This window comes from Aedes aegypti, chromosome 3 (genome assembly GCF_002204515.2).
Source record: "Aedes aegypti strain LVP_AGWG chromosome 3, AaegL5.0 Primary Assembly, whole genome shotgun sequence".
Classification (NCBI taxonomy): Eukaryota; Metazoa; Arthropoda; class Insecta; order Diptera; family Culicidae; genus Aedes; species Aedes aegypti.
Window position 1 is genome coordinate 146734309 of NC_035109.1, and position 26982 is coordinate 146761290.

The following is a 26982-nucleotide window of genomic DNA, read 5'->3' on the forward strand; positions in this document are numbered from 1 at the left end:
GATCATTCCGATCAAAATTTCTATGGTAATTCTAGTAAAAGGTATTCCAATGGAAATGCCGAAGGAAAATCCAGAGGAAATTCCAAAAGAAATTTCATATAAATTTCGAAGGAAATTCCAAATAAATATCAAACGAAAATCCGAAGAAATTTCGAAGAAAATTCCAAAAAATTCCGATGGAAATTCCAACGGAAATTTCAAAGAAAATTATCATGGAAATGCTGAAGGAAATTTAGCAAAAGCAAAAAAATAATCCGAGAGAAATTTTAAGAACACGTCCAAAGAAATTAAAAACAAAAAATAATTCCCAGTGTTAGCGAATAGTGTGAATTATTATCTTACCTAAATTGAATTTGAAGTACTTAAGCTAAACATGCAAATTGAACTTTATTGGCCACCCTAAAACAGCTGTAACTGTTCTAAAATAAGGGTAACTCAAATATTATTCGAACACACTATTGTAAAATGAACACTTAACACAACACATGCAACACGAAGTACAACGATCGGTTCGTAATAACATGCGGATCGAATATACAGTCAGTAGCAAACCGATAGCCAACCAATAAAGGCGGTCAACTATACGCGCGCGTTTCTTTGAATCAATAAATATAGTTGTAATTCAATTACGGAATAAAGTGGCTAAGTTTTTGAACAGTTACTGAAGTGGAGTTGATTTGTAGAAGGGAAGAAAAGGTACTAAGTGCAAGGATTGGAAGATGATTGATATTGTGTCGGGAAGGATTGAGGATTTAAGGAATCGGAGTCGGAACGGGAAAGAAATTGGAATTACGGATTACACAACGTAGGAAACTTCTTGGAGGTAATTAACTCGACCCCAAACCTACCAACCCCAACACACAGGGAATCCCGAATGAAATCCCAAAAAAATCCCATAGGAAAATCGGAAGAAAACTCCAAAGGCAAATGGAATTCCGAAGGAAATTTCAAACTTAAATCAGAAAGAAATTCAAAAGTAAATCCCAAAAAAAAAACAGGCGGAAATTCCAAAGGCATATCCAAAGACAATTCCAAAAAAAAGCACAGGGAATTCCGAATTCCGAAGGAATTTCAAAAGAAAACTTTAAATTCTGAAGAAATTACGATGGAAGCTCCAATGGAAATTTCAAAGAAAATTCTGAAAAAAATTCCAACGAAAATTCCAAAGGATGTTTAAAAAAAATCTTAAGGAATTCTGAAGGAAGTTCCAAAGGGAATTCCAAATGAAATTTTGAAATAAATTCCACAGGGAATTCCAAACGAATATTTAAAAGAAACTCCGAAAGAAATTTCACAGGAAACTCCGAAGAAAATCAAAATTCCGAAGGAACTTACCGAAAGAACTTCCCAAAGGAACTTCCTGAAGCAATTTCCTGGAGATCTTTTGGAGGAATCTCATGGATACACTACCAGAGAAACTACCCAGAAGAACTTCCGGAGGAACTTCTTGATGGAACTACCAGTACGAACTTTTCCAATAAACATCTGGAGGTGGAGGATTTGAGAAAAAAAAACTTCCTAGATGTCTTCCGGAGCTGTAAGATTTTGGCAGAGATAGTAAGCAACGAAACTTGGTAAGAATAAGAGGAAGTTGAATCATAATATCAGCTGTCAAACAATTTCACCATAATTTCCAGTGTGGACGGGTTTCTTGACACAGTTGTATCACGTTGCTTGTATCATGATATAACTTCGTAGTCTGAACAAGACATAAAACGCTATTGTAAGATTTGTGGTTGAAATAATAAACAAGCTGTTTCCGGCAAAATCAATCGGAAGTATTTTCCACCAGAAAATTTGCGCTTGTGTTTGTGACAGCGTTCGGCGAGAGCTCAATGGAACGTGACGAGAAATGTCGAATGTTTACAGCACTGAGTTTGTAGGATTCCGAAGAACTGTTTCTGGAAGAATTCCCGCCAGAATATAAAATATACCACTAGAAAATGTTCAAGAAAACTTTCTGGATAAATAAAATATATAAATAAATACATCGTCTGAAAAACCTCTGAAGCAATAAAAGAACAGGAAAATTCTAGAAAAATCTCAACATATTTAAAGCTAAACCAATACAAAAGTTTCTGGAGTCAATCTGAAGATAAATTCTTCAAAAAGGTTTAAGGAATCGCATATACTACTTTGAGAATTGCGATTTGTGCTGCAATTTCTTCACGGGTCCTGTAAATTTGTACCATCAATCTGTATTCGAAAAAAATCTAAAAACTACTCATTGTTTTTCTTTTTAATTTCCTCTAGGAATTACTCCCGAATTTCTATATCTCACAGAAATAATTCACAGAGTAATTCAGAATTGTTTCGAGAATCACCTCCAGATATACTCCAAAAACAAACTCCTGCCTCTCACGTCAAGGAACTGGAACCGAATACCATCCCCAAAAATTTCAGTTATGACATTGAAAGTCACTACGATTCCTTTGGAAGGGAAGTAAAGCCGTTGGTTCTGAAAGTGAAATAACCCTGGGTCAAAAATTTCGTTTATAAAGAGAGAAAGAAAAAAAAAGAAATACCCTTTACATTTTCAAGAATATCCCACAGGTGTGTAAGAACTACAGCCCAAATATGTTTTGCATAGAATATGGCTCCATATCCGCTTTACCGAAAGCATCAATTTTTCCCCAAAAAAAAAACATACTATTGCTCCATTTTCTCGAAAGTTATCAGAAATCTCTTGTATTTGACAATTTTTGTCCATTTTGATAATTGGTCGGCGTTAAGTCAGAGTGGACCAAGTACAAAACTTAGGAAATTTGAATTATTCTGCCATTAAATGCGAAATAACCTTACCTCCATATCACTTTGATCAGACTTGGTGAATGTTTAAACTGCGAGATATATGTAAGAAATTTACTTTGGATGAACAATAAAAATCCATAAAAGTTTTCCTAGAAATTGTTCAGTCAGAGTGAACTAACTCACTGAACGGTTTAGTTCAATCAGAGCGGACCAAGTGCACATAGTCAATCAAAAAATAGTTCTATTAAAAATTTGTATTATATATTTTCATGATTATCACTTCACATTATATGGTTTGAAAGTAACTCAAAGATGTGTAGAAATATTAAGCCGAAATGTTTACGAGTTTTAAAATTACAAAGTGTTAGACTTCAAGCCCATTTTTGTCAAAATATGAAAAATGTCACTTAGTCCAAAAAATAACCCTGGGTCAAAAATCTCGTTGATAAAAAGAGAAAGAAAAAAAGAAATACACCCAAATATGTTTTGCATAGAATATTGCTCCATCCGCATTACCGAAAGCATCAATTTTTCAACAGAAAAAAAAAAATTACTATTACTTTTTGTTTTTTGATATTTTTGCACCATTTTCTCGAAAGTTATCAGAAATCTCTTGTATTTGACAATTTTTGTCCATTTTGATAATTGTTCATCTGGTTCCGGGGATACTTTGAAAGTACACGTAGTCAAAATTCGCTTAAATATTTGGAGTGGATCCATAGGAGATTTTTTGAAACCATTGTTTCAGGAATCATATGAAGGAGTGTTCGAAAAATGTATTTAAAATCATGGATAATTTGTGAATTTGCTGGGAAAATTTCTATGAGATCTTCTATGGAATTATTTGAAGGATCTTCCAACAAAAATTACACTGCGGAACACGTTTTTGTATCAAGCACCAGAATACCGTAAAATCGGGTGTAATTGATCAGATGGGTGAAATTGATTATCGTATCACACGATTTTATTTATTCGTAATGGAGCACAAATATCAATGTAAGCTGCAGTAAATGAACGTTGTTTGTCGTAACTATTGTCGAATTGTGTGTTGTGAAGTTTTTTGCGTTAAAGAATTTTTATTATCATGAAAATAATGTAAAATTTCAAAATCATTCACACGGAAGTATTGACAAACACCTATGAACTTATATTTCTAAGCAAGGATTTGAACATGGTATAGCATAGCATAGCATAGCATAGACTGATAAGCAAGGATTTGAACATGGTATAAAACTGAAAGTTTGTGATGATATATTCCCAAACCAGATTTCATCACCAAAACTCGTACAAATTAGCTCATATGGTTGAAATAATTGAATTTCTGTTAGATAGCATTGAATTCCTTAGGAAATTGCATACATTTAGGCGTTTTCCGCGTAATTCTTGAAATTTAACTATTCGTTATTTATATAAATATTGCATTGTTAAGAATTTGACAAGCATATTCGGATTCAAGGAGCTCAAATTTATCATGTAGAGTTGTTTTGAAAACTTAAAATAATGGCATTGACAAGTGATCAATTTCACCCCGCAATAAGATGCCCTGATTTTTTATTTTAGAGATATTTGTTAACACTAAAACGACATTTGTTAGAAAATTTCGGTACATGAGTCGATAAGGTTCACCTTCGTACTTGTTTTCCTGCATTTAGTTGTTTGGCTTTGTTAACATTATAGAAAACAGACTAGAAAAAACGTGAAAAATGATCAATTTCACCCGAAATTACGGTACCGCTTTTTACTCAAATAAAAAATTTAAATTTAAAAAAAAAAAAATTGTAGCACGTCTAATTTTTGAGATATTCACTGTTGAAAATGCAAAATTTGACTATTTCAACCAACTTGCATGCAAGTTTGCCAGCTTGTACGGCAATTTATTTGCTTAATTTGCCACACCATTCAGACTTCATGTGTAAAACAATGCTAATCAACAAAGTTCATAATATTTCGATGTGCGAAAGTTATTTTTTGGTGATTCAGAAAAGTATTTTATTTTGCCATATAAGTGAAACGAAGAATTTTGTTTGGAGACTTGTATCGTTCAATTTCAACTAAATTATATCTAAATTGAAAGTTTAAGTCTTATTTCGCATGCTTGGTGGATTAACTCACAAAAAAGTTTGACAAATCATACCTTAAATCTCATGTAAACATCATTGAAATCAGTGTTTAATACAACTTTGGCGACCTGTAGCTAAAAATTGTGACGTGCTGGAACATATCTTAGAACGGCATCAGATTTAGCTTAGGTTCTTGAGACACGTAAATATGTCATTTTTGTTACGCTGTGTTATGAAATAAGAGTTGAACAAATCACAACAATCAAACACACTTCAGCTAAATAATCTGCAAATAAACTTTTTTAATTTGCTTGATACTAAGGGAATTTCTAGAAGTTTATTTGGTGAGATGTTCTGGAAGAATATCATCAACCTATTAATTAGAGGAGTTGCTGGATTTTTAATGGAAAAGCTAGAGAAAATCTAATGAAGGGTATTTTCTGGAGCTATTTTTCGATTTCAGATAAATTATTTGAAGGGTTTCTGAACTATTTGTAGGAAAGCTAGTATAAAAACTACTTTATGAAAAGTACTAGAGAAGTCCTAAGCAAGCACTGGTGCTATTGTTCCCTGAAGAAAAAATGATTTAATTTCTTGGATCATTAAAGATGACGACTGGAAAAAAATTCAAATACAACGTGTGCATTCATTCGTTCACATGTCAATCATTAGATAAGTGAAAGTACACGAAAAAAAAAACAGTTTACCTAATTTTTGAGTTGACTTTACCCAAAATTAAGCATATCGATTATTCTCTCAACCCAAAATCACTCGGTATTCTCTCTCTTCCCCACCAATTGTTGTCAAAAATAGAGAGAACTGCACCTACCCAATAGAGATCTACAAGCAAACTGCCACGAATACCAAAGCACGATGAATCTCACACAAGTCGATTTCCTCAGAATGGAAACGTATTGATGTTTGTTTGACGTCATTTGAGTTTTCGGTCATCGTCAGTCCAACAAAGAAGGTAATGCTCTGCAGCATTTCTTTTTATGTTTGCTTTCTCACAGCAAACAAACAAATGCAATGTTGTGACAGTTCGCAAGGCAAACAAAGAAAATTTTGTCAACATTGCACTACTACGCAGGCAATGGACTTATCCACGGTCTTCTTTTATCCTTGACTTTCTTTTTCTTTTCTGCTCTAAATGCGGGCAATGTTTACATAAAATGACATCCGGACCAACATCCGGACGACGAATGTTCACCGGATGAACATGAAGTGGATGAATGCACAACGAAATCGTTCATTTTTTGTAAACACGGCCCGCAGTAAAAGGTGTTCCTCCCGATGGAAGAAGCAGCGTGACGTCATTGTAAATTAGTTCATTGGATTGGTTTATGGGCAGTGTTGCCACATGTTTTTCCGATTCTTATCTGTCTTCGGCTGAAAAATTTTTTTTTATCTTAAGTCAACCTCTAAAAATCTTGGTAAAAATCTGTGTCACAAGAATACCCAAAATTTTAATTTTTTTTTTTGATCTAAAAGAATTTTTGCAAACGTATTTTGGCTGTTTTTGGCATGTCAAAAAAAATTAATTTGAACTTATTCTTCTAAAAGTAAGTTAAAGGTACATAATAAATTCTAAAATATTAAAATACTTAAGTTTTTGAGAAAAACTAAACAGAGTAAATCTGATTTATATCTTCCAAAATTGTGTACTAAACTCGTGAAATATCATAAAATCTTAAAAAAAAATTATCTAAAAATTCTGTGATCTGTGATCACAGATATCTGTAGGCAAGAGCGGGAAAAAATCTGTGTAATTACAGACAAATCTGTGTATGTGGCATCACTGTTTATGGGGGTAGTTTGGCCCAATAAGCCAAATTTGGGTAAATGCATTGTTCTCAAGCTTGGGTTGGTAGTGCTTCGTGAAGCCCAAGCAGGACAGTTCGGTTTTGCGTCGTCCGATAGATTTTGCTCACGGTTTCGCGCGTTTTTTTACGCTTTTTGACTATTGAGCAAAAATATTAGTGCACAATCGACAAGCATTTTGCGAAATACTATTTATACTATAAATAAACTTTTGTTTTTTTTTTTTGATTGCCGGCATTCAAAAGATTAAATTAAAAACACTTAAACAACAAATGTTTATGGTCTATCGCCAGCTTTCTAGGCGAATCTTGATAATATACCTTTCCCAACCTCCAACTCCGTAGCACTTATGAGGGTGTCGCTGAGTCGATGGCCTCTCATTAAGTAATCAACAATTCCTTCCCCTATCACAAGTTACGGTAAAGATGGGCGTGGCCGGGAATAGTGATATTCATGCTTTTAGTATTCTTGTTTATGATTTGAACAAGGTATACTCCCCTGCCTTGTTCCTGAAAGTAGTCATGATGAGATTATTAAAAAGAAACATGTTGCTAGTATCCAATCTACGAAGTATACCGTAACTACGCTAACGCTATGCATTGCTCTCTAGCTTGGGTTGTATGAACTCAATTTTGCGTTGAATCAAACCAAATATATGTAAATTTTCCTGATGGCTTCAAAGGCAAAGTACCTAATGGAGGCTTCGGGAAATTTGGGTGATTAGGCTCAACGACGGTTTTGCGTTCAAACAACTCAGATTTGAGTAGATCCGCGTTGCCGTGTACTGTTTGAAGGATATACACTGTAAGCTCAAAGTACCCTTTAAAGGGTAAAAAAGTACCCTCCTTGAGAGAAACTAGTTTAACTTATAAAAAGAGTAAAGGGCCTTTACTCTTTAAAGAGTTCAAGGCTTGTACGTCAAATCAACGAGTGAATTTTACCCATTATTATGGATCCGATAGAAATAAGGACAAACTTTTTTTTTAATATTTTTTTTCAAAATCTTCAAGCGTCGCGACTGATATTTGAATAGTGCGCTGTGTTCATAAACATCGTAAGAATGCAGCGCCACACATGTCATTATGACAGTTCAGGAACGAATCACACGTCGCGTGTTCCACACGTGCGTTCCGATTTGGTGGGCGCGCGACAATACAAAACATATTTTTCCAGAAACAGAGTAACCCGGATAAAAAATACAATACAAAAACAATATAACGTATTGAAACAGTACCATTCAATATATTGGAAATACAATACAGTATATTGTAAAATGACAATACAATTACAGTACAATATATTGTTTTGAACAGTTCACTGTATGGTATATGAGATTTTTGCAATATAATGTATGGGTGGTTAAGTATCGTAACAATACAAATATAGATATTTTCTCATACAAACATTTTGAAAACACAATATGATATATTGTTCATGTATTGTCTTGATAAGCAATTCGTGTATTGTTGTACAATACAAAAACAATTCAACAAACTGTATATGGTTGCATGTCAGCTAATGTCAAGTGACTTCTAAAAAACTACTTATTTTGACTTTTTGAATATTTTCCACCCAACATTTCTTGCTTTTTGAACTTGTTTTGTTTAATTCTTTCAGCAAAGCTACATAGAAAAAAGCAACAGTTGTTTTACGCGAAAATAGGAATTTGACCAAAATTGTAAGGTATAAAACCAATTAAATACAATACAATGTTCTGTTACAATATATTATATTGTTTTTGAATTGTATATCCAAACATGAATAATATTGCTTCGACATTCAATTACAATACGCTGTACTGTATCCAATACGTTATATTGTACATTAATGGTTTATTCCATTCACTGAATGATACGTTTTTATCCGGGAAAATTTACCCTATTTTTGATATGAACATTTGTTTCAATTTTTATATTAATTTTCGTAGAATAATAACCAAGACAATATCATTACTATAAAACATTTTATTCAAAAATATCGCAAAAATCGAATATTGTTCTGATACGAGAAGATCAGCCATCACATGTTGAGTTTTGACCAGGTAAATGGGGCTGCTGCTCCTGGAGGTTGTTGTACTGCAGAAGCATACGGGATAAACTCGACAGAAAAGCTCCCTGTAAAATATGATTGTATAGTTGGAACATGCCAAAAGCAATTTATTGTACCTACCTTGGACATTCGCTTATTTCTGCAAACATTTTTAATTATTACGGGAAAAATCCTCGAAGTGTCCCAAACACTAGTCACTAGTGCGATCGATAACAAGATGTTTTTCACCCATTAAAGAGTAAATAAATGGAATAAGTTAGTGGGCACCCATGATTGAAAAGTTGGAAGAACCCTTTATTTTGACAGCTGCATACATCGATAAAAAATGGGCATTTTTATTCAATGCCGAGTTTACAGTGTATAACACAAACATGAAATACCATCACCTGCAGAAGCGTGCACAGAATGATGTAAGGATGAAATAAAACAAGAAATTACCCACTTCCTTTGTACTCACCATCTTTTCTCCGATGTGGTCGATCCCCGTCCTGATGAGATTGCTGCTGCAGCTGTATCGTCTTTCCCTTATCGGTATGGATCTTTATGTTATCGAACGGTCTCCATCGTCCCAAACCCGTTTTATCCTCACTCGGAGAGAGCAGTTTTCCTAGTGGCCCAGTCGAAGTCGTCGGTGGTGCATTATCTAGAATTTTATTATCCTTTTGGTGAAAGTGCAAATGGCCCTTGTGCATGAGGTTATCCGTTATCAATCCAGTCCCTATTTTGTTGGTCTGTGAGGAGGACCCACTACTTCCGTTGCTGCCGGAAGGGGAAGTCCCCTCGCCGGTTCGTTTCTTAAAGAGTAGCTCGATGCCGGCATCCAGAAGGTTGCGTCGCTTGCCTTGCTCAGAGGAAGCCGCAGCGTGCAACCTGGACTTCCGGGACTCGGTTTGGACTTTAATGTTGGGAGAGATCAATAGCATACTACTGGGCTTCTGGTCACATACTGATGGCAGAGAGTGTGAGAATAGCGCGAAGTCGTAAGAAGAGAAATACAAATGGATAATGAGGGTATACTAGTGAACATGGACATACTTTAACACACGGCAGTTTTGATACAAGAAAAAATAAATATAAAAAATAAACGCTGAATCAATGATAATTTTAACACACAATTAAGTTAATAACTTGGACAAAAAATGTATTCAAAAATGAATACTTTTCATTCGTACTAGTTGCTATAGCGTATCTGTCCTCAAAACAGGATGCTGAGCGTTAACGGGTTAATCAACTCATGAGCAATTGTGTGTCCACAAAAATAAAATTATGTTACTCACTGTACGATTAGGTGTCGAATTCGGCACGAAGCAAAATCAAAACAAACTCGTCCGTATATGCCGCACACTAACACAAGTAAACTGAACATACAAACACGGAAGACAACAGAACATGAAAACAAACCAACTCCACCTGACCAGTGCAAGGAAGGAATTTTACCTGTCCTACTCAAAGAAAAGGGTGTTGAGGAATAAGACGAAATGAAAAGTATATGAATGCATGCGAAAGCAACAAGGAAGTAACAACCAATTTGTTTAACATAAAGAGACGTAAAAACATCTATCACAAATATTACATACCAATGCTGAGCCCAAGAGTTTTTGGCTCGTCCAATGGATTCTCCAACAAGCCACTGTCGAGAAATTTATCCAAATCTCCATGTTGCAGATAAAGAACGGTCAGAAAACTTAAAATATACAAATCCAGACGCTTTGTAATCAATTCAGGGCAATAACCGTGCTATCAATATTGTCTTACCCGATAAGAAACCCAACTAGGCCAATGATGATTGCAATGAACCAAAACAGTCCGAGGATGTTGATGGAGACACCTACGGTAAGTACAATCCAGCTGGCGTATTTGAACTCCATTTTGTACAATTCCACTGCTAACGCATCGAAGAGTAGTTAATTCATTCCACTACACCGAAAAATCGCACGTTTGAAGCTGAAAATCGAAGGAAAAATCATATTTTTCTTAGGAAAAGGCAAGCAATGAGATGGTACAGCACTCCTTTTTTCACTTTTTTCGCAGTGTTGAAAAATGTTTTGACAAAGAGATTTGCAAGTTTGACAAGAGTTTGACAACAAGGCAGATAATTACCAACACACATATGCGTTTTACACTGTAGGACGGCAATCAGCTGTTTACAGTAGAGGATTGAATCGATAAGACTCGTTTAGATTTATGAAACCTTGCACCAGATGGTGTTAGTATGGAAGTTCTATGACATATTAATAGGGCGCTTGCAGCAAACAAAAGTGTGCCCAACGGCTCCCTTTGATTTTGCTGGGCAACGGTTTGAAACGGGAAACACGCTACGCAACGTTTCCCAGCAAAATCAAAGGGGTCCGTTGGGCACACTAAACAAAGGCTGCAAGTGCCCTATATGGCCACATTGTACAGTGGCGGGTTTTTGATGTTGTTGTCAAAGAAAGCTTGCCTCTTCAACTGAGTGAAAGAATATTTACTTTTGTGTAAAATATTTAAAATCACTTACACATGTTTTGTACAAATCGCCTATCAGACATTATTTACTTACAGCAAAATGAATCACTGAAAAGGTTCAATGGAATAAATGATTAGCGAAAATACCTAAGAAATAGCTATGAATTTTGATTTATATCCAAACAGGTTAAAAATCTCCTAGTTTTTGTTTCCTTTTTAATTAAAAAAAGAGTGTTAGATTTGCTTTACTAAGCTTAATTGAACTATAAGTTTGATCAAAGTCCGTGACTAATTTAAAAGTTGAAAGATAGACAACTGTTTCTAGCTAGCAATCGAATTTGTGAACAAACACAAATTTCATAACGTCGAAAATGGCCATTTTTTATACCCACCCACCCCCTTGTAACACCTTCTGTATAAATATTTTGAAAATTTTGTATGAGCTGTAACATTTTGTGGATACCCACCCACCCCCTTCAGCGTTATGAAATTTGTGAATAGGCCCTAATGATTTATTTCTCTTTTCCGTCTGACCAACAGACCTCTCGTTGTTCACTTCTGATTGTTCTTGATAACATCGCATTTCACATTCGTTTATATCAGAGTATCAGAGCACATAACATAAATGGAACTGCTAAGCGAAAGCGCATAAAAAAAGTTGACCCCTTTTTCTTGTAAAGGAAAGAGGTATAACTGGTATAAAGGACATCGTTCTGTCAATGAAAATTGTAAAAACAAATCTTTTTGACAGATCTTTGAAGCACGTCATTTTCAGCTGGTATATTAACAGTAAAGCTTAAAAAATCCGGAAATCTAATTGTGTTGTCAAAGATTCTAAATAAATTCTCCAGTTGGAATACACTTAAATTATGTTATGGATTCCTGTAAAATCTCAACAGCCGAACAGTTTGGTAAAATAAATTAACGGAGTACGGGGTTAATAATAAAAATGTTTGCAAATTTGACGTTTCCTATTATGGACCCTCCATTTGATTCCCATGTTATCCGGCTCGCTGCTGACGTACCCTATTATGGACCCTCTTGTGTGGTTTCATTTACAAAACTGTTATAAAATATCTATATATATATATATATATATATATATATATATATATATATATATATATATATATATATATATATATATATATATATATATATATATATATATATATATATATATATATATATATATATATATATATATATATATATATATATATATATATATGCACCTCCCTCAGACCTGAAACTGCTGCTGAACAAAGTATACAAATCTCCTTTGTTGGATTTTTATAAAAACAAGTTTGCTTTAAGTGTAAATTTTAGGTTTTTTTTTTCTGTCGAAGGTCCATAATCCGCATTAACACTCTACAAATATAAAATCTTCCATATAAAATTTTCAATATGAATGTTAGAGCGTGCGTGTTGTACAATTGTGAGTGTTATGACTTATAAAACAGTTTAATAAAGTTTTGTTTAGTTAAGAAAAATTACTCAAATCTGAATTGATTCAAAGCAAAATAAATTCCTTAAATTCAAGCGTGAAAAAATACATTTATCCAAATTGGGCCGTTTTGGGTTACGCTTACTACCATTTCTGCATCTAGACATTCTCTATTTTCATAAACATTTGCAATGAAAGAAATAATACTGAGTGATTTTTGGGTAACGTTGAACCAATTTTTTAAATTGTTAGTAAAGTCAACGTTAAGTAAATTTTGTGCCACAATAATAATGGAATGCTCATGAAAAGTTTCTGTGAAAAGTCTGCTGCAAATAAATTAATTTTCTACCCGGCTATACTCTTAATAATATTCGCTGACAGACGTTTTACTTAGATTCATCAACTGTTTTTTTTTTTTTGCACAAAACTTACCCTCTGGATTTATCATGGGGATTCAGAAAGTCGGAGGCCTCAAAGTGGTCTGAGCACACGTATTGCGGCTTTTTCCTGATGTGTTTGACATGCAAACTCAAATTTGAATTGAGGATCCAACGCTCTTGCACCTCTGGTGTTCTGTTTAGCGAATGAAAATAAATACGTTGTTAATTTAAGTGTAGATGTTAAGTTGCACATAGTTTCAGTGCCACTTACTAACGCGTAAAGTGACACATCACTCGTTTTGTAATTGCTGCAGCAATCGAGAAAACAGCACTTCCTTGACGGCATTTTCAAAAAAAAAAAAAAAAAACTTGTTCGCACTCGCGTAATCGCTCTAATCGGATTAAGCTGACAATGCTGTTCTGTACCAGTTTCATATTCTACACTCAGAATCCGATCAAATCGTCGATAGTTTAAATGATAATCTTTTTTGCCATTCTTCAAGTTCACACGTAAGGCCCAAACGCAATGATAGCGGAACGGCAACGGAAAGCGGAACCGGTTCGCCAGCATGAACTACAACAAGCTTAGCGACTCAGTGTTGGTTCGATTTCATTCGTTGTCAGCTCAGTCGAGATGGTGTGTTTCATGCTGGCGAACCGGTTCCGCATTCCGTTGCCGTTCCGCTATAATTGCGTTTGGGCCTGTAGTCTAGTTTTGAAGTTATACATTCTCCACATAATAAGTTAAACTATGCAAGTTTTGCACCCGCGAAATTTGACCAGTGTATAACTCCCACCGATAACCACCATCATTGTTTTTTTTTTCACGTTGTTGGTGTCAATTTTGTCGAGGTGAAATTGTAATTATTTGCGGCTAAAATACGTGTGTGTCTCGCGCAAGAAGTTGGATTTGAAACATCATTTGTTTCTAGACGATATGGGAAAATAAAAGGTAAGTCATTCTCAATATTTGTTGCTCTAAAGCCATCGACTTGTAAGAGGCGTTTTGGCCGAACAAATTCCAGCATATCTGTTTGATTTCAATGGATTGTTTTTTTGTTCTAGACACTTCCGAAGTGATGAACGGCAAGGAATCATTGTTGCAGATATTCCGGGCAACAATCCGAGACAGTTGTGCAAAATGCTGAGCGGCAGAAGAGCGAAGTGGAAGGCAGAAAGAGATCCTGAAGCACCTTGACCGGAACATTTTAGTGATATTGATTAAAGTATGCGAATGTACTCTTTCAACATTGTGATACGTAGATTCTTCATAATAAATAAATGTGTCCGTTCCGTCCGTTTACTGGTCTTTCATAGGAAGCTACTTACCTATTTCAACTTTAGATAGGTTGTCAAAAATCCAGAAGCCCTAAATCTGTTAAACTAAACACAAATATATTTAAGTTAGACATGGTTCCCTATATGTTCAACTTATACTAGACTCGATTACCCGACCCTTAAACGAGACTTGGGGTCAACCAGGCGAAACGTCATTTAGTGTGACTTTTAAACTAGTTAGTGTAAATTATTTTCAGAGTGTACCGCCGAATTCGTCTTTGAACCTAATTTGGAGCTAACACGCTAACTTGAAAGTACCCATTAAATGGGTATCATGTACCCATTTTCGAGAAAAGTGGTTTAACTCATTTAAAGAGTAAAGCTGACTTACTCATTAAAGAGTATTGGCTGCGAACTTCAGATAATGGGTATTTTTAACTCTTGGTCTCAAATATGAAAATGGGTAATAAAACCCCATTTTTTATCACAAATGCAGTTTATTGAGGTTATGAATTTAAGAAAATTCCCAATAATATAAAAGCATAATTGAAAAACTATAAAAGGATATTTATTTCACATTCTTATTGGATTTTATAATATGGTTAATTTTCCTTGGCGGAATCAAAAACGACGGTCATGCTCAATGCTGATTCTTTCCCTCCGTACTAAAACCGGAACGTGCCTCGTAAGAAACCATTTGATCCGGAATCGATGCAGCGTGCTGTATTTCCTGCCTTTAATGAGTTGACCATCTTCATAGGCGTTTTTCAGAATATAATTATCTGCAACAAGAAAACCAATCAGTGAAAATCATGATCTTAGCACAAGTTTTCCGCCAATATTACTTACGTGTTGATAGAATAGGGTATGCACTTTTCTTCGTTCAGCATTGAAGGAAATATTTTTGCTGAAGTTATACAAAACTGATCTCGAAGGGTTTTCCCGATAAATCGCACAATTTTCTCTTTGAAACATTATATTTGTTGTGGCAACTAAACAAACATGTATAATGACGGTTTTTGTTTGTTCCGAACTATCATGTGTACTATTTACTCATTTTTGGTATGAGAGAGACTTCTTCATAATGAGGTTTAAATACCCTTTTTTATGTCATTGAAAAATACTCTTTTTCTGACAGTTCCATATTGGCCATAAAAATGGGTACATGATACCCATTTAATGGGTACTTTCAAGTTAGCGTGCTGGGTACAACTTTTTGAGCACGAGTTCCACATAATGTTATGTGATCAGAGGCAAAATGGATACACTCAAAATGGAAACACATCAGAGAGATATCATTTTTTTAATTATTATGCAAAACCGTTCTCTGAACTACTGCAATGAAATAATTGTCGAAAAAAATACACATCACGCAAATAGCTAAAAAAGGTATTTACAAGTTCTATATAGTAACATAAAGTTTGAGTGTAATCAAGAATTTGTATTTTTACTTTAAAAATGTTCTCTAAACTGCTGCAATTAAATTAATGACGAAAACTACACGTTAACGCTATGAATTTTGATTAGTCAAACATTTAAAGAAAGGTATTTCTTAGTTTTTTTTAGTAACAGTAACTCAAAATTTAGAGTGTAATCCAAAATTTTCATTTCTGTTGAATCATGTGCACTGGAATTGTACAATATAATTCATGCCAAAAACTTATCGAACTTCTTCAAGCAAATTTATGTGAAAAAAGTATAATGAACAGCATTACTGAAGGATGTTTTTAACTAGGACGGTTCCCATTAAAAGATTGAGTTAATTTATTCAGTTAGGACCTATCTACATTTATCCCGTAGCAAAATGTAGTTCAACGTCTTCCAAAATATTTTGTCGAAGATACCAAATACCTCTAGCATGCATATCTAGAGCACTACACTGAAAACAGCATTGCGGTAAAAATTACCATGTTGATGGTTTAAATTAAATGCACAGCACCACTTTATTTGTGCAGACTACGCAGTGCATTCATTTCGAACTCTTCGTGTCGTTATTTTTACCATGGTGGCAACGTAAGACTGAATCAGTCAAAACTACCATGTTTCATGGTTATATTGATGACAAATAAAAGTTATTTTTTCAACCATCTCTTGCATTCAAAGTTACGACTATCGTGTAATAAATTTTACTGATTAGGACATGGTAGCTACGAATACAACTTTCAGTGGAATTTTCAACCAGTAATTGCATTTAAAATAACAAAAGCCGTATAGTGGATTTTACAGAATACATGTATTTATCTAAAGTTCCCTGGGCTTGGGATTATATTTTCCAGGGAGCGATGAATTTTGATAATTGATCGCTGTTGTTAGTAGTTTTGATTAGATGTTGGGTGAATTTCAAAGCAATGGCAACCTTTTTATTACAAAATTTAGATTTTATCTTCTGACCTAAAATTCTGGTTAAACTACTGTACTATGCAGTTGGGCTGCACTAGGCTATCACTCATCAAAATTACTTTCACTTCGGGAAAATATAATTTCAAACTGGCGAGAAGATTACGAACTGAGGGTGGGTTAGGAGCACAATTAGACCCTTGAATGTGCAATGTGGGGTAGTAATTGGGAATGCCATTGACGGTTTGTAATCTTCTACGAGGTTTTCGAAAACCAACAGGGCGCGTGCACCGGGTTGCGGATAGGAGCAAAGGGAGATCAATAGCATCTACCTAAAATAATAGAACAAAAAGCCGTTCGATGATTAGGTAATGTTTAGCGATCTTCTATGGTGTTCTAGTACTATAAAATTCTTCACTCACTGGGAATTTTGGCCTTGATAATAACAATAGTGATAAAAACATAAAATAATACCTAATACTTGATAAGTACAATGTAGCTTCAATATAGTAATAAATGAAATAAAATCAATTTTCTATACTTGACAAGGTTTTGAAGACAATCAATGAGTGAAAGAACTACCTATTAGAAAAGCCACATCAGCTAAGGCTATACATATACAAATGTTGGTCATAGGGTCATGGCGAGCATTCGGTATGTACGTCTATGATTGATTCTTATCTAATAGGGGCACTAGAAGACCACGCGGACAATTTCGAAACAAATTATTTTTATACATCGGTCTTACGATCCGAAAGGCTCAGCTATGCTGCAAAGTCATTTTAAAAGCTATTCATTACTACTGTTTAATTGTTTATAATTCTAACAAAACTACATAATTAACTCATTACTAATCACTGTTTCTATATTCTCTTTTTCTCTCCTTCTTATCTGTTGCATGATTATGAGCATCACTAATATAACGCATGAGCATGCACAATAAGAATAATTTCAGGATTGAAAGCAGTACATGGATACCTGGATAGAATAGCTTCGAAAAGGGCGCTCAAAATATAATATTTCTGATCAGGGAAGTATTATTATTAAGGGTATGTATGTTTTTCCATTATTAACACTTAGATCACACAAACAAATGAACTAATAATATCAAATATTTTTAAAATATTTTTATTTGAATCAGTATCGTCAATCAGTGCAAAAACAGATAAAGTTTGTAAAGTTATCACCATCGATTGAATTGCGCTCTGTATAGTAATGTTCAATCAGTATCAAAATCTCCTAAAGCGTCGCATTGTGCCATCAGCAGCCCTCATATTGTTATTATTTTGTTGTTTATAAAATTTCTGGAAAGCGATCAGCATATTCTTTCTTACTTGTACAATGGCCGATCTATTTGGAATTTTAATAAGTCAAATCTAACTTCAAAACTCAAATTTAATTGCTCTCAGCACATTTACATTTTGCAGCATTAATCGCATTACTGTGTCAAGTCTTCTCCATTCCCTATACCCTACCCCAACCCTTCTTATCCTTTCCGATGGTGTTCAAGTGGTCCGCATAGACTATTACGGCCATTACCTATCCCTTCCCCCGGCTTTGGACTGACTTGCGCTCTCATTGCCCCACCAAACGCTGCAAAATGAAAATGAAAATGAAATTTATCTAAAATTATTAAATCCTTTATAACGATTCACGCATAATGCATTCAGATATGCAAATTTGTACAAAATACCTATAGAACTGATCTTTATGATCGTCCGATATTTTGTAAAATTTGTTATCTGATACATAATGCGTATATCTATACTAAATAATATATATATTTTTTTAGTAAATAAACTTTGTATAATTATATTTTTAAGTTTTTGATAATTTGTACACACCTTTTTGGTCCGGTTCACAGTACAAAAAAGTGCGGAATGAAATAGAATCTAATCGAATTAACTTAACTTATCTTAGACTTTATACAACGGAGATGTAGTGACGCGTTGATCAACGAACTGTTCCAGAACTCGAAGATCTTCCGAAGCCACTAACAGTTGGCGCGATTGGTGCTTAGCTGACTACGCCCGGCTCGTTGGATGTGATGACCGTCTAACTAAAAGATCCAAAACTTTATCGGGTGGAATGGGTGGTACGTGCTAAAGAGGAATTTACCTTTTTTTGTGGAAGATTCGCTAAGGCTACCGACGTACGAATACTGATCCGATGAGCCTTTCCAGTGGAATAGTTCCGGCTCATGGAATCGGATTGAATAGTGGCACAACAGCGCGTGCAAGCATGCGGTAAAAAATACGTATAGCGCCAGCCCACGGTACAGTAAATAAAGTCACCAATATCTAGAAAACAAAACCATATTATTGATGGAGTTTTAAAACATGTCTAACATGCTAACTTACCTTATACACCAAATTGATCTTCATGATGTGTCAGCAATTGAGCTAGAACACCATGGGGAAGCCACTTCCCAATAGTAATTTTCTATGAATTTTATCACGGGCTAAAATAACAAGGAATTATTATGATTTTCCCTATCATATCATAATCATACTTACCATCAATCTCTTGATCCTCATGTATCTCTGATCTGTCGCTACTTTAATGCTTCATTTATTTTTTTTTGCTTTCAATAACCAAGTAAATTATCCACCTAACCATGCGAAAGAACTGATAAGCAAAAATGGCGTCCTTCACTGGGGATGAGCTTGAGATCTTTTTCTAGGTTGCAATTTATACCACGGCCATGGTAAAATCGAGAACATTTTTTTTTCTTATCACTACACATGTAGTCTATTTGACTTCAAGAAGTATAACTTTTGACTATAATAACAAAGTTGAAAGTACACAGTATTATAGTCTTATGACATGGTAATTTCAACAACATTGTTTTCAATATTGATACTATTTCATTTAATTTAAAAATATCTTGGAATAGTTGCGTTAACAACATTGTCATGATTAAGGTTACTACACCATTAGTTTCAGTGTAGAGGTTTTAGCTGTCGAAATAAGCTTTTTAAATTTTCCTCGTAAGCGGTGCCCGAAATATTTTTTTTTTTCAATACATGTGTTATTTTTTTAGTTATTCATGATAATATGATCTGCTCTGTAGGGGCCCAGATAGCCGTAGCGGTAAACGCGCAGCTATTCAGCATGACCATGCTGAGGGTCGTGGGTTCGAATCCCGCTGGTCGAGCAATCTTTTCGTAATGGAAATTTTCTCGATTCCCAGGGCATAGAGTATCTTCGTACCTGCCACACGATATACACATGCAAAAATGGTCAATCGGCAAAGAAAGCTCTCAGTTAATAACTGTGGAAGTGCTCATAAGAACACTAATCTGAGCAGCAGGCTTTGTCCCAGTTGAGACGTAAAGCCAGAAAGAAGAAGATGATCTGCTCTATAAAACCAAAACAACATTTTCGGTTTGATTTGGCACGATTTTCATGCAGCTTCAATTAAAAAAAAGAAATTATATTGATTAAAGTGCTAGGTGGGAAATTTGAACACCTTCGAGAACATTTTTCCAATCGTACGCAAGTTGAGGATGTGGACATGAGATTTGTGAAAGAATTGCGATAATCGTTTGCACCATCGCACAGTGCGTTGAATGTATGGAGATGCGGGACAAAAATAAAAACTTGAAGATCAAGCCATTTGAGCACCTTGGTATAGAAGGGAAAGTTATTTCTGATCAAAAGAGCAACAATTTGCATAAATGACGTATACTTGACGCATAATCACAAAACTGTCCCAAGCGCCAATTTCATTATTTGCCAACAAAAGTCTTGCAATTCGTACTTTTAATGCTTATAATGATGTAAGAAGTTATTTGCAAGTATGTCTCTTCTCACTCGTAGCTGCAAAAGTGACTTATACGCCTTTATGCAACAAAATCGCATTTTTTTTTAATTTTTCGGTTTTCAATATGAAATTTGAATAAAATCTTGAAAACTACATTTAAAATAAATTATTTTAAGCATGAACTTGCTCTTGTGTAAGGTGTCTGGTTGAGCCATGACTACATTGCGTCGCAAGATTTTCAGATTTTTCATCACAAACAACTCATTTTCATACTTGCGCTGGTTAAGAAGTATACCTAAAAATAGTCAAAAATCTCAAAGAGTTGCAGGGAGTTGCAGCTGTATCTTTCAGACCTCCTAGAGGACACTCTAAGAAACGTATCTGTGAGTGATTTAGGTTGGAACTCGGTGGAACTTTTTTTGAATCGATAATCAAAGTTACATGTAAGTATTTCATAGGTTTGATTTTATAGCCAACTCAACATGCCAATTTCTCATATTCAAAGTTAAAATTGTTGTTCTTATCACATAAAATATACTTTACCAACCTTCAGTCATGTTCTGTTTTAGATTTTGATTGAATAGATTGATTACGACACTCGCCGTGCTAGTTGAAAGGAATGCTGAAAACATGCGACAAAATTTGGTTTTTCTGCTACTTCGAAAACTGTCTCTTCCGACGCTTGTTGTAGATGTTTTAGTGCTTCGTAAAGCTTATATATACTTGTTTCGATAACGGATGGCATCTATAAACACTTGTGGATACTTATTATCGCCGGAAAAAATAACTTGAAATTTGATTTTTGTCTAAGAGCAATCGCTGAGAATTATCCGATAACACTGCGGAACACGTTTTTATCTTGAGCACCAAAATACCGCTATTCACGTAAATAAAACTGAATCCATTGCCGTTTTCAATAATATAGCACGTCTAGTTTTTGAGATATTGCCTGTTAAAAATGCAATATTTGACAATTTCAGCCAACTTGCATGCAAGTTTGTCAGCTTGCATGGCAATTTACTTTCTTAATTTGCCACACAATACAAACTTCATGTGCATAACAATTCTTATCAACAAAGTTCGTAGCTCTTTCGTTGCTCAAAAGTTATAGATGGTTTAGAAAAGTATTGTATTTTGCCATATAAGAGAAACGAAGAATTTTGTATGAATACTGCAAGCACATTGAAAAAGTCGATTTTATCTAATTTTAGTCTTGCAATTTCAATCAAATCATGTCTGAAATGGAAGTTTAAGCCATGTTTGATGCTTCACAAAAAAGATCACAAAATAGTTTTATAAATAATACACGAGGCCCAGATAGCCGTAGCGGTAAACGCGCAGCTATTCAGCAAGACCAAGCTGAGGGTCGTGGGTTCGAATCCCACCGGTCGAGGATCTTTTCGGGTTGGAAATTTTCTCGACTTCCCAGGGCATAGAGTATCATCGTACCTGCCACACGATATTACGCATGCAAAAATGGTCATTGGCATGGTAAGCTCTCAGTTAATAACTGTGGAAGTGCTCATAAGAACACTAAGCTGAGAAGCAGGCTCTGTCCCAGTAGGGACGTAACGCCAGAAAGAAGAAGAAGAAGAAGAAGAAGGCCTTCCTTAGCCGATTGGTTAGAGTCCGCGGCTACAAAGCAAAGCAATGCTGAAGGTATCTGGGTTCGAATCCCGGTCGGTCCAGGATCTTTTCGCAATGGAAATTTCCTTGACTTCCCTGGGCATAGAGTATCATCGTACCTCCCAGCAAACCAGACATCGTATATCAATGTACAATCAAAATCATATATCCCGATAAACTTTATCGGAATCCTTTATTGATATGTATATGAACTGTCAAAGACGATAAAATATCATATTATCCGACATATGAGATCATTATACAACTTTGTTATGTATTTCCGAAACTGTTTTGCTGGAATTCAACAATTCAATTTGCTAACCACTCACTTGTCAACAATTTTAGTTTTGCTGACATTCAGCAATCTCTTTGACATATGACTAGAAATCAGCAATCTATTCGAAAATTCGCTGGGCGACTATTCAGGTGAGTAAAATGATCGCCCACAAAGCTGTAATTTTAGTTTAGTGACTCATTCTCACACCGGTCACTACTATATTTAACAACTTTCGTATTGATCGTTGCTTTTTGGTCAACAGTTTTCTTCTGAGATTGTTTCTATCCAGAAAAACTTTCGAGAGATTTTCTGAAAAAAAATGTTGAAGGTATTAGAAGAAAAACATGAAGAAGAACCTCAAAAGCAAAGTTGGAAAAACAGTTGGTGAACCCCACCAAGATTTTGTGGAAATAATCCTTGATTGATGATCTTGAAAACAGTTTGGTGATACTCGTAGAATTTCTTATACTGTTTCTTCGAGAAATCCTCAGTAATTACAGATGTGTCATTGAGGATTAGTACTTTGCTGAAACTGTTAGATACATTTATCGGCTCAGCTATGGGCTGCCCAGTCGTGCAATTAGTGTTGTTAGGCAATTGATCGCATTTTATTATTCCATTCCCGCTCCAGCCATTGAAACGTATCGTCAGGAATGTGTCTCGGCTATGCCATCGGAGCATGCTTGTCCATTGTCAACTGTTAAATTACAGCCTATGAGGCTAAATGCACACTACGAAAAAATCATGTGATTTACGTCTTTTAGGATGCACATAAAAGAAGCGAGCCGAATGACGTAAATTTGTGTCGAATTTAAAATACGTTAGTGCCTGATTCGAGAAATGTCGATCACAGTCCCATTGTTTTCATGTCCTTTAACATGTAAAATTACATTTTTGGTTCAATACATCTTCAAGCACACGTTTTTGTGTCGTTCCATCACTTACATCATGTGTCATTTAGTCATAACATGAATTACGTCCACATTAACCCGTATAGGCCTGAGTGAAAGCAAAAATACTAAAACCCTTACCACTCAGCGAATATTTAACGGATTGAAATAATTTTTTGTCAGTATACTGGCCCACATATCTAGTTTCTAGAAATGGTCGGGAAAACTCTGGAATAATCCTGTAGCCGGAGTTATTGCGGTGGGTCACTGGGTCAAGTCGGGTAGAAAAAGGCGATTTTTTGGGACATGCCAAGTTATTCTTATTTATTTCCAATGGCATTCATTTTATTTTGCATAAATCATTACGATCTGATATTCAACATTACAAATGAATAGTTTTGCACCGTTTAGAGTGTACTAGATGCAGCCACTCGGGCTTAATGTCCTGAAAAACCGGCTCTAAATTTGTTAGGTTTTAAACTGTTTCAAATCTCTAAAAGTATAGATCGAACATAATAGTTCACTAAAATGCGTTCCCACAAGCTTGACTCAGATGTTAAGATACAAATTGTGCACTTTATCATAAATTTGAAGCATCCCTGGGATTCGGAAATGGTCATTTGTAGGATTAATCAAATGCAGTTGACATACTTATTCAATTTAATCGATTATCAGAAGGTTAACGTTGATGCGTTTTTCTTAAAACTCCTTGATATAGAGGCCACATTATAGCCAATTCTGGAAATTATCTGTGACGTGAAATTTGCCTACCTCCAGGGGCTCAGAAGCACAAAACCCTTGTCACCCGACCTGACCCAGTGATCCACTGCAATAACTCCGGCCACAGGAACATTCCCGAGAATCGTTGACCACTTTTAGAAACTAGATATGTGTACGAATATACTGACAAAAAATTATTGGAATCCGTTAAGTATTCGCTGAGCGGTGAAAGTTTGAGTAATTTTTCTTTCACTCAGGCCTATACGGGTTAATTTTCATTATTTTTAAGAGTGATGGCCTAAGATAGGGTGCATGTCGTTTTAGAATTTGATCTAGAATAAAACAAAAATGTATGGAGCAAAACAATACTTTGAGCCACCTTAATACACATGCGAAAATGATCAATAACCAATGAAAGCTCTTAGGTCATAACTATGGAAGTGCGCATAAGAACGTTAAATTGTGAAGCAGTCTCTGTCCCCGTTGAGACGTTATGTCAGAGAGAACATAGAAAAAGAAGATAAATATTGTGGAATACGAGATTGATGTTCAAAAAATTTTAAATAAGTGTGCGACCATTATGCTGCAATTTTTGATTACTAACAATCATGTATTTAAGCTTAAGCTAATATTGATCTATTGGGAAAAAATTGTTTCCAAAATGAGAGCGGTGGAAATAAGGAATTTTCCCTTACAACACAAACTGCTTCAGCACCGATTGTGGAGCGACTGTTTTTTTACAAGCGTATTTAAATATTGAAGAACATAAAAATGAGTTGCTTTACTTCTTAGCAAACATTCAACCTAAAAACGCAATGACCATTGACTGAGGCATGTCTGGTATGCATGTTGCCTATTTGGTGTATCATTTTCCGCGACCTGGAAAAAACTGCAACTCATGATCCGATAAATCGAAGTTCTTTTGATACACGATGACTTTTCAGTGTCATTGGTTTTTGATTCCGTTCGCCCAGACATCGTTTTAACATGTCCTCTAGCCACAATCCACAATTCTCGAAAGTAAATCAAACGACAACCATTTCGATTGATCCTTACTAAATGCCATTAGTATTCATTCAACCGTGATTCGATTCGGACTCGCAGGAAAGTGGCGCGAAACGGTTACTGAAACTGAATTGCTGGAGTGCAGATGCAAATTGCTAGAAAATGGCAAAACTACTGGCCACCATCAAGGCAATCATAACGCGCATAATTTTCAGTGCTCACGGGTTTATAGCCATCTGGCAAGTGACGCAGAACAAAAAGGATCCCCTGTACTGGTGTCTGTGTGTGCCGATTGGTGTGCTGTTCGTGGAAGGGATATTCACTCTGGCGATCAAGAAAAACCAGGAATGGCGCTGGTAATGGATTGCGTAATTTTATCTATCCGGCTGAAAACCATGTTACAATGATGTTATTATTTTTCAAATTCAAGCGTTGCACAAAGTGGCAGAGGACAAAAAATATTGGCAAATTCCGGATTTTAACTAGAATCATAATTTACGAACTTTTGGTAAAATGAGCTTGAATGATCAAGTGGTTGTTGTATAGCTATTCAAGAAAACGTGTTGACAAAATACTATAGAGAATTTCTTGAGGGATTCTTTGAGGAATCACAGCGATTTAGATGAAATACCTAGAGGGACCTCTTGCGAATCACTTGAGGAAATACTGGAAGAATCTCTGAAGAAATTCCTGAAGGAATTTTTGGAGGGTTTCTTCAGAGCTTTTGGTTTATGTGGGAATATTATTAGTTGAGTTTTGGAAGCATTAGAAGAAATTTTCCATTTTTGAAAGCATGAAGAAAAAATATCCAAGCTTTTTTGCAATCGACTACAGATGACACGCAGACTTCGTCCTTTGGCGGAGAGGCATATGTCATCCACAAACAAAGATTTTTGACATCCCTGAGGTAACTGCCTTCTCCTCACGTTTTTAAGGCGGATCAAGAGTTTAAGATCATCGTCTATAATCACGGATTCAAATTTTACTTCACATTTTGGAATTGCAATGCTCCTGGCTTCAACAATGGAATTTGTTAAAGTTTCAAAAGCATTGTCAATATCAAGTTTAGTTTGTAATGAAATGTTAACATTGAGATTGGAGTCAATATACGTTTCATATATATTCCAGTCGGCTCGAAAATAGTTGAAAGTCGAGCTGATAGGATTGAGAATCGCTTCATGGGATATTTGAAATGTAACAGGGACATGATCAGAATCAAAATCAGCATGAGTAACTAATTGGCTACAAAGATGACTAGAGGCGGTTAAGACCAAGTCAATCGTAGATGGATTTATAGAGGAGGAAAAACATGTAGGGCTATCAGGGTATTGAATTGAGAAATATCCTGAAGAGCACTCAACAAATAAAATTCTGCCGTTGAAATTACTTTGAGAATTATTTCATGGCCGATGTTTGGCATTAAAGTCACCAATGACAAAACATTTTAACTTATTGCGAGTCAATTTTCGCAAGTCAGTTTGGAGCAAATTAACTTGCTGTCCAGAGCATTGAAAAGGCAAATAGGCAGCTATGAAAGTATATTTACCAAACTGTGTTTCAACAGAAACACCTAAAGTTTCAAAAACTTTAGTTTCAAATGACGAAAACAGTTGATGTTTTATACGTCTATGAATGATGATTGCAACTCCCCCACATGCCCCATCAAGTAGAGCATTACGATAAACGAAAAAGTAAGGATCTCTTTTGAGCTTAGATCCAGGTTTTAAATACGTTTCGGTAATAACTGCTATATGCACGTTATTAACTGTAAGAAAATTAAACGGCTCGTCTTCTTTACCATTCAGAGAACGAACATTCCAATTTAAAATATTTAAATTATTATTTGGATCCATTAGAAAAACGTAATCCAATAACAGTTTGATTTGTAATTTTTACACCAACTTGGACTGCTTCAGTCATAGTGGTGGCTTTAAACATTGTACCAATCATTAGATTCAATTGTTCAGTTAGAAAATTAAAATCAGAGGCAGACATATCACTTGAAGTGGGTACATCGTCTGATGATTTCCCATTAGAATTCGTCTACCGAAGAGGCGGAGTAGGAGTTACCTGTGTTGGTAGGGTTTTTTTTTCATTTGATTTGAAACAAGTAGAATGGGTACTCATACG

At 35.2% G+C, this 26982-nt stretch overlaps 1 protein-coding gene and 2 long non-coding RNA genes across 5 annotated transcripts in view; 1 reads left to right on the forward strand and 2 right to left on the reverse strand.

The window, feature by feature from the left end:
* LOC5565462 (sorting nexin-13) overlaps positions 1-10735 on the reverse strand; it is a 36848-nt gene extending 26113 nt beyond the window's left edge. Inside the window, exons 1-3 of one of the 3 annotated variants that reach the window (XM_001649766.2) lie at positions 10437-10735; positions 10259-10365; positions 9139-9627 (exon numbers count right to left, since the gene is read on the reverse strand). In XM_001649766.2, coding sequence (XP_001649816.2) covers positions 9139-9627; positions 10259-10365; positions 10437-10549 — 709 coding nt within the window. In that variant the 5' untranslated portion in view covers positions 10550-10735. The remainder of the gene's footprint in view (positions 1-9138; positions 9628-10258; positions 10366-10436) is intronic. The other 2 variants (XM_021855819.1, XM_021855820.1) reach the window with 2 other exon arrangements.
* Positions 10736-13668: 2933 nt separating this feature from the next.
* LOC110679646 lies at positions 13669-14273 on the forward strand. Its single transcript, XR_002502677.1, has 2 exons — positions 13669-13905; positions 14019-14273. It is a non-coding gene; the product is annotated as an uncharacterized LOC110679646 (long non-coding RNA).
* A 3887-nt stretch (positions 14274-18160) lies between these two features.
* On the reverse strand, positions 18161-19497 carry LOC110678889. Its single transcript, XR_002502020.1, has 3 exons — positions 19085-19497; positions 18687-19029; positions 18161-18627 (listed from the first exon to the last, which is right to left on the reverse strand). It is a non-coding gene; the product is annotated as an uncharacterized LOC110678889 (long non-coding RNA).
* Between the last annotated feature and the right edge of the window lie 7485 nt (positions 19498-26982).